General features: G+C 45.5%; 1 protein-coding gene across 4 annotated transcripts in view; it reads right to left on the bottom strand.

Annotated features, from left to right (window-relative positions):
• TANGO2 (transport and golgi organization 2 homolog) overlaps positions 1-18,570 on the bottom strand; it is a 94,684-nt gene that overhangs the window by 52,476 nt on the left and 23,638 nt on the right. For all 4 annotated transcript variants that reach the window (XM_083418381.1, XM_083418383.1, XM_083418384.1 and 1 more), the window contains exon 2: positions 8,444-8,566. In XM_083418381.1, the coding sequence (XP_083274507.1) occupies positions 8,444-8,499 (56 nt within the window). In that variant the 5' untranslated portion in view covers positions 8,500-8,566. The remainder of the gene's footprint in view (positions 1-8,443; positions 8,567-18,570) is intronic.

Raw genomic sequence — 18,570 nt, 5'->3', positions numbered from 1 at the left:
TATAATCTCCTTTAAAGAGTTTTCAGAAGTCTCTCTCTCTGTTTGTGTGTGTGTGTGTGTAGTCTACCACCAAAATCTCACAGCCCATCCACAGTGATTTTGCCTTGTATAAATATATACAGATAAGCCTCAAGCATAATGGAAATATGTATCACGTTGCTCAATATTAGCAGTTAATCAGAACCAACCATCAAGGTCTTCTAAATATATTATGCACAAACAGATACAGCTTTGGCTTGTAGTTAGAGAACTGTTCTTAGCTATCAACATAATTCAGTGCGCCAGGAACGGCAGCAGCCTGATGACAGAAATAGTTTTCGTAATGTGCCACGATGAGCATGTAGCTCATGGATTTACCTCCTGTGTATCATCTCCCAATCTAGCCACAGCCATGCAAAGGCACCCATAGCCCAGTCTTAGGATCACCCATGACCATAACTAGCAACACCACCTTCTGGTCTTTCTTCCCCAAATGGTCATCAGTCCTTGCTTGGAGCTGATGGCCAGACCTATCAGAACTACAGAAGCTCCTACCAAGATGGAGGACTGGCCCTATCATTGGGCAAATTGGAACAGACACCACATTCAACAGATGTGTGTGTTGGGTGGTGGTGGCGGCAGCTGTACCAAGAGCTATCTCCCTCCTCCCCGAGGTCATTCTTTTTAAGTCTCCCCAACACAGACAGATCAGGCACCACAAGGACTTACTTACAGGTAGATGCAGCCAAAAAAGCGGGGAAGAGGGTATAAACCCAGAGGATGAACTATACCTTACAGGAAATAGTTATCTCTGCCCCACCTCAGTTATTTGGGTTTGGGGAGTTTGTATCTAAAAGGTAAAGGACCCCTGGACAGTTAAGTCCAGTCAAAGGCAACTATGGGGTTGTGGCACTCATCTCGCTTTCAGGCCGAGGGAGCCAGTATCTGTCCACAGACAGCTTTCCGGGTCATGTCGCCAGCAGGACTAAACCGCTTCTGGCACAACAGAACGCTGTGATGGAAACCAGAGTGCATGGAAACACCGTTTACCTTCCCGCCACAGTGGTACCTATTTATCTACTTGCACTGGCGTGCTTTCGAACTGCTAGGTTGGCAGGAGCTGGGACAGGGCAACGGGAGCTCACACTGTCACACAGATTTGAACTGCCGAACCGTTTCTGATCGGCAAGCCCAAGAGGCTCAGTGGTTTAGACCAAAGCACCACCCACGTCAGAGTCTGTTCCTTGGACAAGGCAGTATGGATTTTGCACTGCCAAAAACCAGTGGTGTAATGCAAGCGTTGGGAACTGCATCTGATAACAAGAAGAAAAAAGTTCCTCACCCATCTTGCAAATGTAAAATTTACTTTAATCAGTGCCACCCATGTCCCAGTTTGTATCTAAGGTCCTTTGGGAAGAGAAGGCAGACTGCAACGTAATGAGGATTCTGTTTGCTCCATCTACTGATATGAAATTAAAAGCAGGAATAGGAAGCCTGCAGTCTTCCTGTTGGATTAGTTTTCATCTTTCCTCACTACTGACCATGCTGGCTGCGGCTGATGGAAGTTGGGTCTCAGGTTCCCCACTCCACCCCTTTTAAAGCCAATTCTGTGCATGTTCAGGTGGTTCTATGCACCTTTTGCTGCTCTCCGTTAGGTAGCAAAGCATCTCAAGTCAGCCCTGTAAAGGTGGGAGGACTGCTTGGCTGAAAACCAGAGCACCATTCATGTAATTGGAGAAGTGGATAGCAGTTATTGCCCACTCCCAGTTTTACGACCAAGTGGTAACATTCCTTTTTTTATTTTTCGTTTAAATATGCAATATTTTATCCTGTGTTGGAAGGTTTCAGGATTGCAATTTTTCTGAAAGACACTGTAGGTTGTATCCAGAATATGTTATCTGAAATGAATGGGGCAAGTTAGGAATGACTGCGTCTTTCTCCGTGCAATGCATTTAAAACTCTACTATGCCACTAAAAATTGTTGCTTCCCTCCAAGTGTCCTGGGAACTTGAGCTTGTTAAGGGTCCTGTGAGTTGTTGGGAGACCCCCGACTCCCCTCACAGAGTGGTTCATCAGACAATCCCTCTTCCCCGGGAACTATGGGAATTCTAGCTCCACAAGGGGAATAGGGGTGTCCTAACAACTCCCAGCATCTAAAGGGGATAAAATGGCGGTGCTTTAAATATACGGTGCGGATGTGGCCCAAGGGACTTCAATGGGGACTAACTTAAGTCTTTCTCCAACCCAATGTTCCAAAGCAACACACTGGCTGGGTGCTAAATGAGAGGAAAGATCCTTCTTTCATCCACTTGAGCAATGAAGCATACATTAAAAAGGTATTCAGATTTAATGCAAGAAGTTAGTCAAGAAACACCAACATTTAAGGGTGACCTCTGAAGCAGTCTGCTTTCTTAAGCCAATTAGTTATAATATATTTGGTCATTATGAAGTAATTTTGATGATCTAGAAGGGACTATAAAAGCTGACATTAATTCATAGGAAGAGAGGGCTTTGGCTACAACGGCTACACACTTCTAATCAATGATCTAAACTAGTTTTACGTTCAGTGGAGTATCTTTAATCTCAATTACTGCTTGGTTTCATAATGCACACATCACAGACTCAAGGGCTACTGCAGTTTCGCATCCCCCAAGCATTACATCCAAAGGGAAATGTTTTTGGGGGGTTCTGAGTGATGAGAGTTTGTCTTTCACTATGGAGAAAGGGGAGGGACGCGGGTGGCGCTGTGGGTTAAAGCCTCAGTGCCTAGGGCTTGCCGATCGAAAGGTCGGCAGTTCGAATCCCCACGGCGGGGTGCGCTCCTGCTGTTCAGTCCCAGCGCCTGCCAACCTAGCAGTTCGAAAGCACCACTGGGTGCAAGTAGATAAATAGGGACCGCTTACTAGCGGGAAGGTAAACGGCGTTTCCGTGTGCGGCTCTGGCTCGCCAGAGCAGCGATGTCACGCTGGCCACGTGACCCGGAAGTGTCTTCGGACAGCGCTGGCCCCCGGCCTCTTGAGTGAGATGGGCGCACAACCCTAGAGTCTGTCAAGACTGGCCCGTACGGGCAGGGGTACCTTTACCTTTACCTTTATGGAGAAAGGGAGAAACCTGCCCACAGGCACTGCTCACGAGCGGTCATTATAGAATTAGCAAGATCTGTCCACCTATGCTTTGGTGGAATGGAAAACTGGAGAAAACAGCTTATGAAAGTGAAGCAAAATTCCAAGTACAGGCAACATGCACAAGATGTTTGCTGGTGCTTCAGACTGGCACTGAGATTTGCCAGGTTCATTACAACACTTCAATATACAGTTGTACCTTGGAAGCCGAATGCCTCGCCAGTCGAACGTTTTGGCTCCCAAACTCCGCAAACTCGGAAGTGAGTGTTCCGGTTTGCAAACGTTCTTTGAAACCTGAATGTCCGACGTGACTTCCACAGCTTCCGACTGGCTGCAGGACCTTCCTACAGCCAATCGGAAGTTGCGCCTTGGTTTCCAAACGTCTTGGAAGTCGAATGGACTTCCGGAATGGATTCCTTTTGACTTCTGAGATACTACTGTACAAGGCCACACCTAACTTTGCATACTGGTGGGTGGGCACCCTGTACCTCTGTGGAATTACCTGAAATTCCACTTGTTTATTATATGTATTGGCACGGTTCAGGCATCAGGGCCAAGTCAGAGTTTAGTTGTTATGAATAAGCTTTATGCTTGCATGTTCCTTCTCCTTCCTTCCCTCCTTTCATCCAGTTCACTCGCTTATTTCCTGGACTGAGCAAACCACAGTTTGTGGCAATGGCCAAATCGGACAAACTGTGGTTTGGGCAACCCTGAATTAGAACCCCATTTCAAACCGTGGCTTCTAATACTGGATCAAAAGCAAACAGGATGTAAGTGAGCAAATTAAAGTAGGCAAGGGAAGGGAACCCATGAGCCTGAAGCTCAAAGACCACAGTCAAAACAGGGCCGTTATACCTGCACTGGGTCTGTGTTTAATTCCTGAATGTCTGCTAGCCACAATGCAACCTAGAAACTAAACTTCTTAAATTGGGTGTGTGAATGCAAGGTTCTAAATTCATACTTTATTAGAATACCGTACTTCTTTCTTTCAAAGTCTCCATATTGGAGAACAGCAGCAGAAGTGCTCTTCTCCAAATAAATTATACAAGACCCTAAAAATAGCTACATAACCTCAACTGTGTTAAGATTTATGTAACTTCTTAATGTGGGGGCAGAGAGAGATGGAAGCATGAGAAATCATTCCATTGAAGCAATTTCCTGTGATATAATTCAGTTCCATAAAAAGATTATGAGATTATGGCTCTGAAAGCTAAAACCTGTATTTACAAAAGTAGCAATTTGTATCTCAAAAATGAGATTTATAAATCTTTATACGTATGTGAGAGTGAGTGAGAGAGAGAGATGTGTGTTTAAATGGAAAACATTTATACACAATACGGAAGAAGTATATTGGAAAAACCTGGTTTTGGAGGAATCTCATGCCTAAACCCTAGCTACAAGACATAGCCAGCTGTCCACTACAAGCTATCTGCATGGTTTCTCACTGCCCTGATTTTTGCCTTTTGGGTGGGGACTTCCTAATATTGCATTAGTATGAGATGCTGGCATGGTCATCATAGAAACACAGGAGGTTATCGTCAAAGAAACACGGGAAGTCAGACCACTGGTCTATGTAGCTCAGCATCACCTAAGGTGACTGGCAGGAGCACCCCAGAGTTTCCAACAGGAGTCTTTTCCAGCCCTACCTGGTTTTCCAGAGACTGAACCAGAGACCTTTGGCATGCAAAGGTTATGTCCTACCACTGAGCCATATATATAGCCCTATGCCCAAATAAGATTCTGGCTCCAAAGGTTCAGTCTCACAGCAGGTTAGTACTTGCATCTGATTTCTATCACACGCAGCCTCTATAGATCCTGACCATAGTATATGGTCTTGCAAACCAGTTTGTTCTAAGATGATGTGCCAATACACTTTATTCCATAGACTTGTTTTACAACTGAGCAGTAAGTGGAAGAAAAATGGTACTCTGTGCTCTGTGTCTATTTTTACAGGTGGTACACACTTCTTTTACGCAAGTTTTAGATCTGGTGAATATGATGATGAACCCAGGTAGTATGTATGTATGTATGAATGAATGAATAAATAAATAGATATTCACGTTACACGTTATTGTAACAGAACTGTATTGTTCTGCCCCTTTGGTTTGTTCTCCCCCTGTGATTTATCATGCTGATGTAGCCTTGACCAAGTTTCTTTCTATTCTGCAAATTCAGGATTTGCTTGTACATTTGTCATTTTTCTTGCCGTCTCTGTTATTTAGTATTTATTATTCTCGTATGGTTCCCAAGTATTTCATCCTTCATTAATCTTACAAGTTTTGTTTACAATGCCAGTATCTTTGTTTCTTTCCTATGTGCATGACAAATTGATGAAGGATGCTGCTCAATACTTTTATTTATTTATTTTAACAACAACAACAAAAAATGCAGCTTAACATTAAAATACTAAGGCAGTGGGCAAAAAGGGGGTGGTGGAAATAATGTGGTTACTGCTGGGAGGTGGAGGGAATGGGGAGGAGACTGTGGCTCAATGGGGCAGGGCAATCTAGCACCTCCTCCTTTGTGGGAAAGGAAGCCAACACAGGCTAATTTAATTTCATATATATGCTCACGGGGTCTGAACTGGTGGTGACGGACTAGGAATGAGACCTTGGCTTTGTAGCAGATGTCGACCCAGTGTGTTGCAGCAGTGGAAAAGGCAAAGTCCATGCTAGGGAGGATCATCAGGAAAGGAACCGGAAACGAAACTGCCGGTATCACAATGCTGTTATACAGATCTATGGTGCCAAAGCATCAAGGATACTGTTGACAGTCCTTGTCACGCTCACATCGAAAGAGAGTCAGGAAAGGGTTAAGAAAGGGGCAATGCTCAAGGGGATGGAGCAATTCCCCTATGAGGAAAGGTTGCAGTGTTTGGGACTTTTTCCGTTTAGGGAAAAAATTCAGGTAAGAGGGGATATGGAAATAGAGGGCTTTTAAAGAAGGTAAGGACTCGGGTGGCGCTGTGGGTTATACCACAGAGCCTAGGACTTGCCGATCAGAAGGTTGGCGGTTTGAATCCCCGCGACGGGGTGAGCTCCCGTTGCTCAGTCCCTGCTCCTGCCAACCTAGCAGTTCAAAAGCACGTCAAAGTGCAAGTAGATAAATAGGTACCACTCCGGCGGGAAGGTAAACGGTGTTTCCGTGTGCTGCTCTGATTCGCCAGAAGCGGCTTAGTCATGCTGGCCACATGACCCGGAAGCTGTCTGTGGACAAACGCCGGCTCCCTCGGCCTATAGTCTGAGATGAGCCTGCAACCCCAGAGTCGGTCACGACTGGACCTAATGGTCAGGGGTCCTTTAAAGAAGGTTAGACAAATTAATGGAAGGAAGGGATCTATTGAAGGTTACTAGCCATGGGGGCTATAATCTGCCTCCACCTTTGGAGGCAATAATGCTTCTGAATACCAGTTGCTGAAAAAACACAGGACGGGTTCTTGGGTCCTGCTTGCGGGTTTCCCATAGGAATCTGGTTGGCCACTGTGAGAAAAGGATGCTTGACTAAGATGAGCCATTGGCTCAAACCAGCAGCTTTGCTTATGCAGGGAGGCAGCAGGATTGTACCCACCCCCTCTAGGCCAGCTCCCCCTCTTGCATAAGACTTATGGGATACAGTACAACAGGCCTGACGCTGCGGGGGGAAATGAGGATTGGATGGTGACAAACAATCCTTTGACAGGAGCCCTAAATGCATTGGGCTTTGCAACCGCTACATCTGACAATCAGCTCAGGAGCCATCAGGCAGAGGTGGGTGGGTGCAATCCTGCTGACCCACGAGGCACTGAGCATATGCACGTTAAATTTGTGAAGAGGACTCTAGATCTACCTCCTAACTAGGTGTTAACGGAGAAATCTGAGGGCTCCCTTGGACAAAAAACAAGGACACCAGCCAGGAATATCAGAGCAAAACAGCAGCCAGTAGGCTTGGTCTTTATTGAAGACTGTCACTACAGAACTCCCACCTGCCACAAGGTGAGACAAGATGGAAGCCCTGTACAAAAGAGAACCCAAACTTTTATTAGCTGCTAATCCCCATGTTACAACCCCCAAACTACATCACTAATACATCATGGTTACATCATGAAAGGAGAGGTCTGGTGGCAGTAATCTGAACATCCTGGACCCTGCCTCATTCCTCCCCTCGCCCTCCAAAACACCCATCAAGTGGAACAAAAGAGATATTTACATTTCCCTGTTTCCCAGCCCAGCCAAGTTAATCACACCCTTTTGTCTTCATCTGGGTTTGTTATTTCTGGAATGGCTACCTGTCTGGCACTCAGGTATCAGGAAGCCAGGGATTATTACTCAGGCAAAGGGGCTGCTGAGTAGCTGAGCTCACATGTCTATATGAATTTCTGAAGTTTTCCCAGTGAGCCAGTACATAGATACATTTATCAGTGAATTGTTGCATTTGGTATTGTGCAGCAGAGGCCCTATGAATATAGTCATAGCTCAGGTTACAGACGCTTCGGGTTGCGCGATTTCGGGTTGCACACCGTGCCGAACCCAGAAGCACTGGAACGGGTTACTTCCGGGTTTTGGCACTTGCGCATGTGCAGAAGCACTGAATCGTGACCCGCGCATGCACAGCCGTGGCGCTGCGGATTGCGGACGCTGCGGGTTGCGGACGTGCTTCCCGCACGGATCATGGTCGCAACCTGAGCGTCCACCATAAATAGGAAGAAACTGTGATGAAGTGTTTTGTGGGGACAAGTCACAAAAGTCACAAAAGTGATTGTGCTGATTTTGGTAGTGGGATGCATGTGCTGGAGGGGCAACCCCCCCCCCCAACCTATACAGTGGTACCTCGGGTTAAGTACTTAATTCGTTCCAGAGGTCCGTTCTTAACCTGAAACTGTTCTTACCTGAAGCATCACTTTAGCTAATGGGTCCTCCTGCTGCTGCCGCGCCGCCGGAGCACAATTTCTGTTCTTATCCTGAAGCAAAGTTCTTAACCTGAAGCACTATTTCTGGGTTAGCGGACTCTGTAACCTGAAGCCGTATGTAACCTGAAGCGTATGTAACCCGAGGTACCACTGTACATAAATTCCTGCAACATAGGAAATATGAAAACAGGCGCAAACGACAATGCTCTGCCGATTCAATTCTACCTTTTCCTAGGTGCCAGAAAAAAAAAGGGAGAGGGAGAGGCGGATCGAGCGGGTGTTTTCTTTATGGAATTGGTTTTCCATTTAGGAGACAAATAGGAGGTTAGATTAAGGTCACAAACAGCACAGCAAAGCCAGCACAGCGAGCAATGCCATGAATAGTGTTACATATCCCACCAGCTATGGCAGCAAAACATTTAGATAAGAGACTAATATAACCAGAGTTGAAAATTACCTGTATGCATTTTTGGAAACAGGTCGCGGGTCAAACTTAAAGAACAGAATGCACATGAGTAACTGAGGGGGAGAAGTTGTGCTTCTTCCGGAGAGGGTCAGTGAAGGGTCATACTGCAGCAGCCTGCAAATGAAACATACGCAATAAAGGACCAATCCAACTTGGAAATTTACAAAGAGACAGTCCTCGGTTCTCAGCTGGAGTTCAGAGTTCCCACTGTTCTCATTAGCAGTGCTCCTTTCTGAAATTAAGAGGGCTGTGGAGGTGCATATTTTTCCTCGTCTTAGTGACTCATGTATAAGCATGCCTCTGAAAAGACGGGTCTTTGGCACTGCCTAGGTTTTAAATGGGAATTTAAAGTTCAGAGGAGGAAAGCTTGCAGACGGTTACTATTTTGGGGTGGGATGCAATCGCAGACAGGCAAATTGCGGTCACACAATTGTAGTTGACTGGGAGGTCTGGTGCGACAAACCTGCTTCCCCCCAAAATTGGGCTTTTTAAAATAAGTGAGGGCAGGGCAAAATGCACCCAGAGGTAAGGCTTGCTTTGGTGCAACACCATCTAACCTCCTCGCAAACCTATCAGAACAAATGCTCAATAGGTGTCCGCAATGTACTGATACACCTAAAAACAACTAGATGCAAAGTCTTGGTTTAGACCAGATTTCTCTAACCTGGTGCCTTCTGGTTCTTTCAAAAAACAGTCCCCATCATTCCTGGCCATTGGTCATGCTGGCCAGGGCTGATGGGAGTCGCAAGCCCAAAGCACGGGGAAAGCACAAGAATTGTGGAAGGCTGGTTTACTTAATCATCCAAGTCGTATTTTGGAACCTTGTGTTCACACACTCTTTTGTCCACTGGCACGTTCCAAATCCCTCCCCCTTTTCTAATTTTGTTCAAGCCATGGTTTACTTCCAAACCGAAACGGAAAACTCAGATCAAGCCACGGTTTCCAATTCTGCCCTAGAGAAAAAGGATAGCTTGCCTGATTCAAGCATCTTGACAAACTGCATCTCTTGAAACTACGAAGAATGGGAGCAAATCACCTTGTGCAAAGAGGAATGGGAGCCTGAGGTTCATTCTGGCTCCTCCGAACCATGGAGGACCAGGCAGCTGTACCAGTTGAGAATGATGGGAGTTGTAGTCTAAAACCCCAGACTGTGGAATGCTCTCCCCAGAGAGGCTTGCCTGGCACCATCACTACATGTTTTTAGACGCCAGGGTAAAAACAACCTCTTTACCCAGGCCTATGGCTATTAAATAATCTACGACCTGTGAAAGTGTGGGGGACTATTATGATGATGATGATGATGATTTTACTATTAGGCTGTCTGCCATTATGTTTTTTTATTATGTTTCTTTCACTTATGTTCTGTAATGTGTTTTCTTAATGTTGTACAATGCCTGGGGATCTTCTGATAAAGAGTGGTATATACCACATTTTTCACTCTATAAGACGCACCAGACCATAAGATGCACCTAGTTTTTGGAGGAGGAAAACAAGAAAAAGAATATTCTGAATCTCAGAAGCCAGAACAACAAGAGGGATCGCTGTGCAGCGAAAGCAGCGATCCTTCTTGCTGTTCTGGCTTCTGGGATAACTGCGCAGCCTGGATTCGCTCCATAAGACGCATACACATTTCCTCTTACTTTTTAGGAGGGAAAAAGTGAGTCTTATAGAGCAAAAAATACGGTAAATTGAATAAATAAACAAAACATCTGGAGGACATCAGGTTGATGAAACATAGGGGTATGTGAGAGCACAAGAGGAGGAGGCCATAGCTCAGTGGTAAGGGACACGCTTTGCATACAGACAAACTATATAGGTTCAACACCTGGCATTTCCATTTTAAGAGGATAAGATATAAGGCAGTGGTTGCCAATGTGCCATCTGGAGGCCCAATGATGCCCTTGAGGTCTTCCCCACCTGCGAATCTTTTGAGCCCCTCCCCCAACCTGTTACCTTTTTCTCCCTTGAGAAGCACACAGAATGGCCCAGGAAAAGACTAATAATATTAATAATAATACTTTATTGTCATTGTACAACCTGTGTACAATGAAATTAAACGAGCCTCACTCCTCCCCCAACACTCAATCTCTTATCAAACAACACACCACCTTGCAAGTCAATTTCGCTGTGTTATTTTTTGTTCAACAGCCTAACAGCCCACGGACAGAAGCTATTTTTTTAGCCTGTTGGTATGGCTGATTATACTTCTATATCTCCTGCCTGAGGGTAGAAGATTAAGGAGGTGATGGCCGGTTGTGAGTCATCCCTGAGAATTTTTCTCGCTCTCCTAAGGCAACAATCCCTTGCGATGTCATCTAGCAAGCTCAAGGGACAGCCCATGATATCATGTGCTGTATTCACTACCCTCTGTAGAGACTTTCTGTCCGTGGCTGTCAGGCCAGCATACCACACTGTGATACAATATGAAAGGACACTTTCTATTGTGGACTGTTAAAAGGAGCTCATCAGTTGTTGTTTAACATTATTTCGCATGACTCTGAGAAAATGGAGTCTCTGTTGGGCCTTTCTGACCACCTGAGTTATGTGGAAAATGACTGTTGTTAAAAAAAAATGAAGATATGATATTGAGATGTACAGGTTTTGATGGACTTACTGAACGAAATATATTGTTCCTGTACTCAAGAGTCGATGTCAGACCAAGACCTGCTAGCTGCTCCTCCAGAAGGAAGACACCTTCGCCAAAGAAGAAGAAGACTGGCAAAATAAACTTTTGAACTATGCAGGATAAATGAGATAACTTGAAATCCAAGGAAGAAAGGACTTCGAATTTTTTAAAAGGGTGTAAATATTTAATGCGTATCCTTTGAGCTTTGTGTACAGATTTTTACACTAGTATAACGTTTGTGTCACTTTTATTAAGATGAAGAAGGTTTAAAATTGGATCATGAAGAATATGTATAAGGTTTTATGGACGTTGTCAGGCAACTGCCATTGGAGCTGGAGGCGGAGAGGAGGCTCCAGAGGGATGCCGGAGAGGGTCCCAGTAGGGAGAGAGGCTGCCCATCCACTGGGGAAGGAAATCAGCGTAACACCAGTGGAGAAGGGGGGCTGATGGGGGAATCGGAGAGGTGGCTCCAGGACTCCTCGCCGGAGACCAGCGGAGAGGGCACGGGTACTCCGCTGCCCACACCCACTCTGCGCAGAAGACTTCCGCGCAGGGACAGTAGGAGAAGACTGGGCGTCAAACAGCTTTTATGCTGGAAGAGGTTCAAGAAATGCCCACTGATGGATTCTGCCAGCGACTGAGGCAGCCACAAAACTTGAGGCTGTTCAGACAGAAAGGGTTCAACCAGGTAACCCAGCCAGGAGTGGCGGCAACTTACGCACGAGCAACCCCTAGAACCATTACAGACATGCATGAACAAGTATTAAACAATCAAACCAAGAGGGGGAGGGGAGGGAAGTGAAGCAAAATTTACTTATGTTTTCCCCCTGTTTTTTATTTTACTTCCATTTTTTATTTTTTATTATTTTATGCCATTTTTTGAAAATTAATAAATTGTTATCAAAAAAACAAAAGAAAAAAAGGGAAGCACATGGAATCAAAGGAGGAAGTTACAAGAGTGACGCTCTTTCTCACTTCCTCTTTCAGCTCTATGTGCTTGTCAAGGCTCAGATTCGATGTGACTTTTACCCAGATCCCTTGGTGTGTGTGTGTGGGGGGGGGAGTATGTGTGCATGTGTGTTTCTGCACTCTTTCTCTCACTTTCTTGAGGGGAGGGGGCAGCTTGATGAAGAGGAGGAGGGAAGTGAGGTGGTGGCGTCCACAACACTTGCTCAAAATCCAGATGTGTCCATGGGTATAAAAAGGTTGCCAACCCCTGCGATAAGGTGACGGGGAAGATCATCTCCCCAAGACCATGAAGAACCGCTGCTGCAAGGTCAAGGCAGACAAAATATGGGGCTTAATGGACAAATCGTCTGACCTGGTTTAAGGCAGCTTCCTATTTGCTTCGTGTGCATTTCCTAACACAAAATCCCTACATTGGCAGCCTGCTTAAAGATTTCAGTCACATTTGGATGGCTCGAAAAACATTCTTTTACCTTTTCAAATATTTTCTAGAAAGTCCCACTTTGGGGACCGCGTCTGGTAATGAAACCGCAATGTAGCCTTACTCCCCCCCGCCCCCGCCCCTGAAAACGGTGATTACAATGGCAGTAGCTGAACTCCCAAATGTTTCACTGCTACAGACAGCCTGCATGTATTAAGGGTTTTCCAGAATGTGGAGATGGCGGTACAGCAGAAAGGCAGATCAATACCTGAACTCTATAACGGCGCTGAATAATTAACTTAACCTTGCCCCAGTGAGTGATGACCAAGGGGTTTTTATTGAAAACAAATTAAATTATTTTTTATGAGCCCAGGAACATTGTTCAAGATAAAGTGATCTTTTCTCATTTCCACGCTACGCTCTGCTTCTAATTCAAGCCCTACATTTCACAGTACCTCGCCAAACCCTCCCACAATATCCCACATTCTTAATTCCAACAGAAGGAAGCCATTTTCTGCAGCATTTCATGCTGGGGTGTCCCCCCACCTTCCTTTTTTGCTCTTTACCACTAAAAACAGAGTTGCATGTGCAGTGTTCATACGAAATCTTAAAACTAATTCAAGCCTGCCAAACCAGCAGCTTGCTGCTGTCAAGCCACAGATCGGCTCAATACTGACAGAAGTCCACTACCCACGGTCAGGGTTCCATAATGTTCAGTTGCCAAAAAATTGATTTTGTTCAGCAATATTTACATACCGCTTAATCAAGAAAAACTTCTAAGGAGGTTTACGTAAAACAAAACATTTGTTTGAAAAATGACAATACGGTTGTACCTTGGATCCTGAACGCCTTGCGAGTCGAACATTTTGGCTACCGAACGCTGCAAACCCGGAAGTGAGTGTTCCGGTTTGTGAATGTTCTTTGAAACCGGAACGTTCGACGCAGCTTCTGATTGGCTGCAGGAGCTCCTGCAGCCAATCGTAAGCCGCACCTTGGTTTCCGAACGTTTTGGAAGTCAAACGGACTTCCGGAACAGATTCCGTTCGACTTCCGAGTTACCACTGTACAGTGGTACCTCAGGTTACATACGCTTCAGGTTACAGACTCCACTAACCCAGAAATAGTGCTTCAGGTTAAGAACTTTGCTTCAGGATGAGAATAGAAATCGTGCTCCGGTGGCGCGGCAGCAGGAGGAGGCCCCATTAGCTAAAGTGGTGCTTCAGGTTAAGAACAGTTTTAGGTTAACTACGGACCTTCAGAACGAATTAAGTACTTAACCTGAGGTACCACTGTAAAACCAAACACTGAAAACCAAACATAAAAAATATATGAAGTCAGCTGCCCTCTGCCATATTTCTAACTTAGTCATTATTGGGCCACCAAAACGATCAAGGGGATTGGAGCAGCTCCTCTTTGAGGAAAGACTGCAACATTTGGGACTTTTAAGTTTACAGAAAAGGTGAGCAAGAGGTGCTATGATGGAAGTTATAAAATTATGTACGGTGTGGGGGAAGAGAAAATATTTCTCCCCCTCTCATGAGACTGGTACTCAAGAAAAACATCCAATGGGGCTGAATGTTGGAAGATTCAGGACAAATAAAAGAAAGCACTTCTTCAGGCAGCAGATACTTAAAGCATGAAACTCAAGAACAGTGATGGCATCCAACTAGAATAGCTTTAGAGGAGGATTAGACAAATTGATGAAGCATAAGGCTATCAAAAAACGAAGATCATGGCCACTGGTCCCATCACCTCCTGGCAAAGAGAAGGGGAAGAAATGGAGGCAGTGAGAGATTTTACTTTCTTGGGCTCCATGATCACTGCAGATGGTGACAGCAGCCACGAAATTAAAAGACGCCTGCTTCTTGGGAGAAAAGCAATGACAAACCTAGACAGCATCTTAAAAAGCAGAGACATCACCTTGCCAACAAAGGTCCATATAGTTAAAGCCATGGTTTTCCCAGTAGTAATGTATGGAAGTGAGAGCTGGACCATAAAAAAGGCTGACCGCCGAAGAATTGATGCTTTTGAATTATGGTGCTGGAGGAGACTATTGAGAGTCCCATGGACTGCAAGAAGATCAAACCTATCCATTCTTCAGGAAATCAGCCCTGAGTGCTCACTGGAAGGACAGATCGTGAAGCTGAGGCTCCAATACTTTGGCCACCTCATGAGAAGAGAAGACTCCCTGGAAAATACCCTGATGTTGGGAAAGATTGAGGGCACAAGAAGAAGGGGATGACAGAGGAAGAGATGGTTGGACAGTGTTCTCGAAGCTACCAGCATGAGTTTGACCAAACTGCGGGAGGCAGTGAAAGACAGGAGTGCCTGGAGTGCTCTTGTCCAGGGGGTCACGAAGAGTCGGACACGACTAAACGACTAAACAACAAAAGGCTATCAATGGCTACCAGCTATGATGACTATGCTCTGTCTCCACATTCATTACTCTGAGGCAGTAATGAATACCAGTTGCTGAAAAACCATATGAAGGGAGGGAGCTCTTGTGTTCGGGATCCTGCTTGCAGGTTTCCCACAGGCATCTGACTGGCTGCTGTGAGCACAGGATGCTGGGCTGGGTGAGACTTTGGCCAGATTCAGCAAGCTCTTCTTGTGTTCTTAAGGGCTCTTCAAGTTGCCAGGCCCCCTTCCCACTGCTTGTCTATCAGCTCCATCTGGTACGCAGGCTAAGACCCTACCTACCTGCAGAATGTCTCGCATGCTCTAGTTGGACTACTGCAATGCTCTCTACGTGGGGCTACCTTTGAAGGTGCAATTAATCCAGAATGCGGCAACTAGACTGGTGACTGGGAGTGGCCGCCGGGACCACATAACACCGGTCCTGAGAGATCTGCATTGGCTCCCAGTACGTTTCCGAGCACAATTCAAAGTGTTGGTGCTGTCCTTTAAAACCCTAAACTGCCTCGGCCCAGTATACCTGAAGGAGCATCTCCACCCCCATCCTTCTGCCCAGACACTCAGGTCCAGCTCCGAGGGCTTTCTGGCGGTTCCCTCGCTGCGAGAAGCGAAGTTACAGGGAACCAGACAGAGGGCCTTCTCGGTAGTGGCGCCCGCCCTGTGGAACGCCCTCTCATCAGATGTCAGGGAAATAAGACATCTGAAGACAGCCCTGTTTAGGGAAGTTTTTAATGTTTGAAGTTTTATTCTGTTTTTAGTGCTCTGTTGAAAGCTGCCAAGAGTGGCTGGGAAACCCAGCCAGATGGCTGGGGTATAAATAATAAACTTTTCTTCCTCTCTTTCTTCTCCTCCTTCTCCTTCCCCTTCTTCTCTGTTGTAAACATTCTCCACAGCACAACCTACCTAGGACTCATGGATGACAGTTCATGCATTTCTATTCTTCTGTTTAATCATCTGGTATATTGCTACACTTCTCATTGCAACTTGTAAACAAATAATGAAATATTTTCTGCCATTAAATCATAAAACCATGAAGTCATTTGCTATAAAGAGAGGATGTGAGAAATCATTTATTATTATTATTATAATTTTAAATACAGGCTGGAAGTCTTGAGGCACTTTGCGAGAAAGTCCTCCTTTTTGGCCACTTTTAACAGCAAAAGGCACTTCTGGGCCTTGCTTCTGCCAAAATGCAGCAGATAACAAGCATCTGCAAACTACTGCCCTCTACTGTCAAGCGCCACGATTTCCTTTATCAAACGGCCTTTGAGAATACGCTGGGGAGCCATGAAGCAGAAATGCTCAACTGCTGGGCAAGGCGGTGTCAGTGTGAAAACTAAAGAGGACTTTGTTCTCTTGCTAATTGACATACTCCAACGGACGACAACAGTCAATGAAGCAGCCTGTTCTTTCCTACTGGAAACAAAAGAATCCTCATCAGAGGCGGATTTAGGGGAGAGCAACCAGTGTGGAGCCTCTGGGGTGCCGAAAATATGATTTACAACACAGCGTGAGAGGCGGAGGGGCACTGAATTTTGGCATCACACAGGGCACTGCTGAAATTTGAGGCCCCAATATCAGCCAGTGTCCCCACTTACATGGGAGACTTGCTGGTCTCAAGGCAGAAACTGAGCCAAATCATTGATCCATTTACAGTGGTACCTCCAAGACGAATGCCTCGCAAGACGAAAGAGTTTTTTGAGTTGCTTCGCAAGACGGATTTCCCTATGGGCTTGCTTCGCAAGACGAAAACATCTTGCGCCTTCCGCCAATGCATTCCTATGGGAAACCGTCAATGCATTTCCTACGGGAAACCGTGCTTCGCAAGACGAAAAATTCACACGACGAAAAAACTCGCGGAACGAATTAATTTCATCTTGCGAGGCACCACTGTAGTTCAATATTTCTACACTGATTTGCAGCGGTTTCCCAGGATTTCGGGTAGGCAGCCTTTTCCAGCCCTACCTGGAAATATACTGGGAATTTAACCCAGGTATTTCTACATGAAAAGCAGGTGCCGTACCACTGAGCTATGGCCACATCAGACCCACATCTCAATGGCCGAAATGCTGGACCTGAGGCATTTATGCCCCCCCCCAAAAAAAGCACTTACACTTGATCTTAGCCAATAGCTATTATTTCACAAAAAGTATCAGCTGACTCTTTAATACAGTGGAGACTTGTACTAAAGTTGAACAGAAGCTCCTCGGGCAGTTAATAAAATCAGCATAAATATCACATCATAGTAATTGGATATAGCAAATTTAAAAAACAACTAAGGTCAGGAACTGCTCAGCTACTGGTAAGTCTGAAATCTGAACATTAGCATTCTAATCGGCTGAAAGCCATCTTGGGGCAAGGGGGAAGGTATTTTTTTGCAAGTCTAAAAGCTGAGTTTCTTTGGGCAAGTGCCACGTGCGAGAAGGTCCTGGATCTCAGATTCACCTGCTGTGCCTCAAATGGAACAGGTTTTCCTTGAAAGATCTTAAGAGACAAGAGAAGAGGCATTTTTTAAGTGAAGACCAGAATCCTGAGGATGTTAGTTAGCATTTTGCAAGTGACAGAGGCTGTGTACCTATGACCACTTAATCCATCTTCATCGTGCTCCTACCCCTGGTTTTAAGCTGAGGACACGATCCATAGGAATCCTGTGGCTTCTTGAGAAATACTCCAGTCTGCTGCACTTTCCCTCAAATCAGCTTCCGTCTGATTTGAAAGAGCTGCAGTTAAGATGTGGCGTGTACACTGGACAGCCATTGGACATGCTCAGATGACAGCTTCGGTGAACTGGAGTTCGGCATGTGGAAACAAATCAGGTGATGGGCATTGTGTGAAGACATCTCTCTGGCCCCTCCCTGGTCCACGCGGCGATGGTAAGACTGCAATGTGCAACACAGCAGAGGGAAATTCCCGTATTTTTTGCTCTATAAGACTCACTTTTCCCCTCCTAAAAAGTAAGGGGAAATGTGTGTGCGTCCTATGGAGTGAATGCAGGCTGCGCAGCTATCCCAGAAGCCAGAACAGCAAGAGGGATTGCTGCTTTCACTGCGCAGTGATCCCTCTTGCTGTTCTGGCTTCTGAGATTCAGAATATTTTTTTTCTTGTTTTCCTCCTCCAAAAACTAGGTGCGTCTTGTGGTCTGGTGCGTCTTATAGAGCGAAAAATACGGTGCCTTGCCATGTTTCGAGCCCCTAAATACCACACAAACAATACACACAGGACAGTATTAAATATCTGATGACCTGCCATGCTGAAAATGTGTTCATTGCATACCCCCAGCCGATGAATGACACAAGGCATGAAGCATTAAGAAAATAACAGAACGGCATTCTGCAATGTGAATACACATGGGTCTTGTTTTAGTGTTCCAAAATTAAGAACCATGGTTTCATCACTCTCACCCCTTGGAAGCCAGCCAAGGAAGCATCCATGACAAGTCATTCCCCTGCTTCTCTCCAAACTCCTATAAACATGCATCTCGAAAAGGCATCAAAACAAAATTTCCAATTCCAAAGCAAGTTACAGCCCTCTCTGGTTGAAGCATGGCATGCTGAGAGGTTAGCATTTAACGGATTTCCAGAGAGATTAGCAATGTTGCAGCAAAAACAGCCAAAGAGTCTTGTGGCACCTTAAGGACAAATTTGCTGTGGCACAGGTTTTTGCAGACTCAATTCCACTTAAAGAGACAAA

The sequence above is a fragment of the Podarcis tiliguerta genome, assembly GCF_965153285.1.
Source record: "Podarcis tiliguerta genome assembly, chromosome: 16".
Lineage (NCBI taxonomy): Eukaryota > Metazoa > Chordata > Lepidosauria > Squamata > Lacertidae > Podarcis > Podarcis tiliguerta.
The sequence above is the reverse complement of the archived record's forward strand: the minus strand, read 5'-3'. Positions and strand labels throughout refer to the sequence as shown.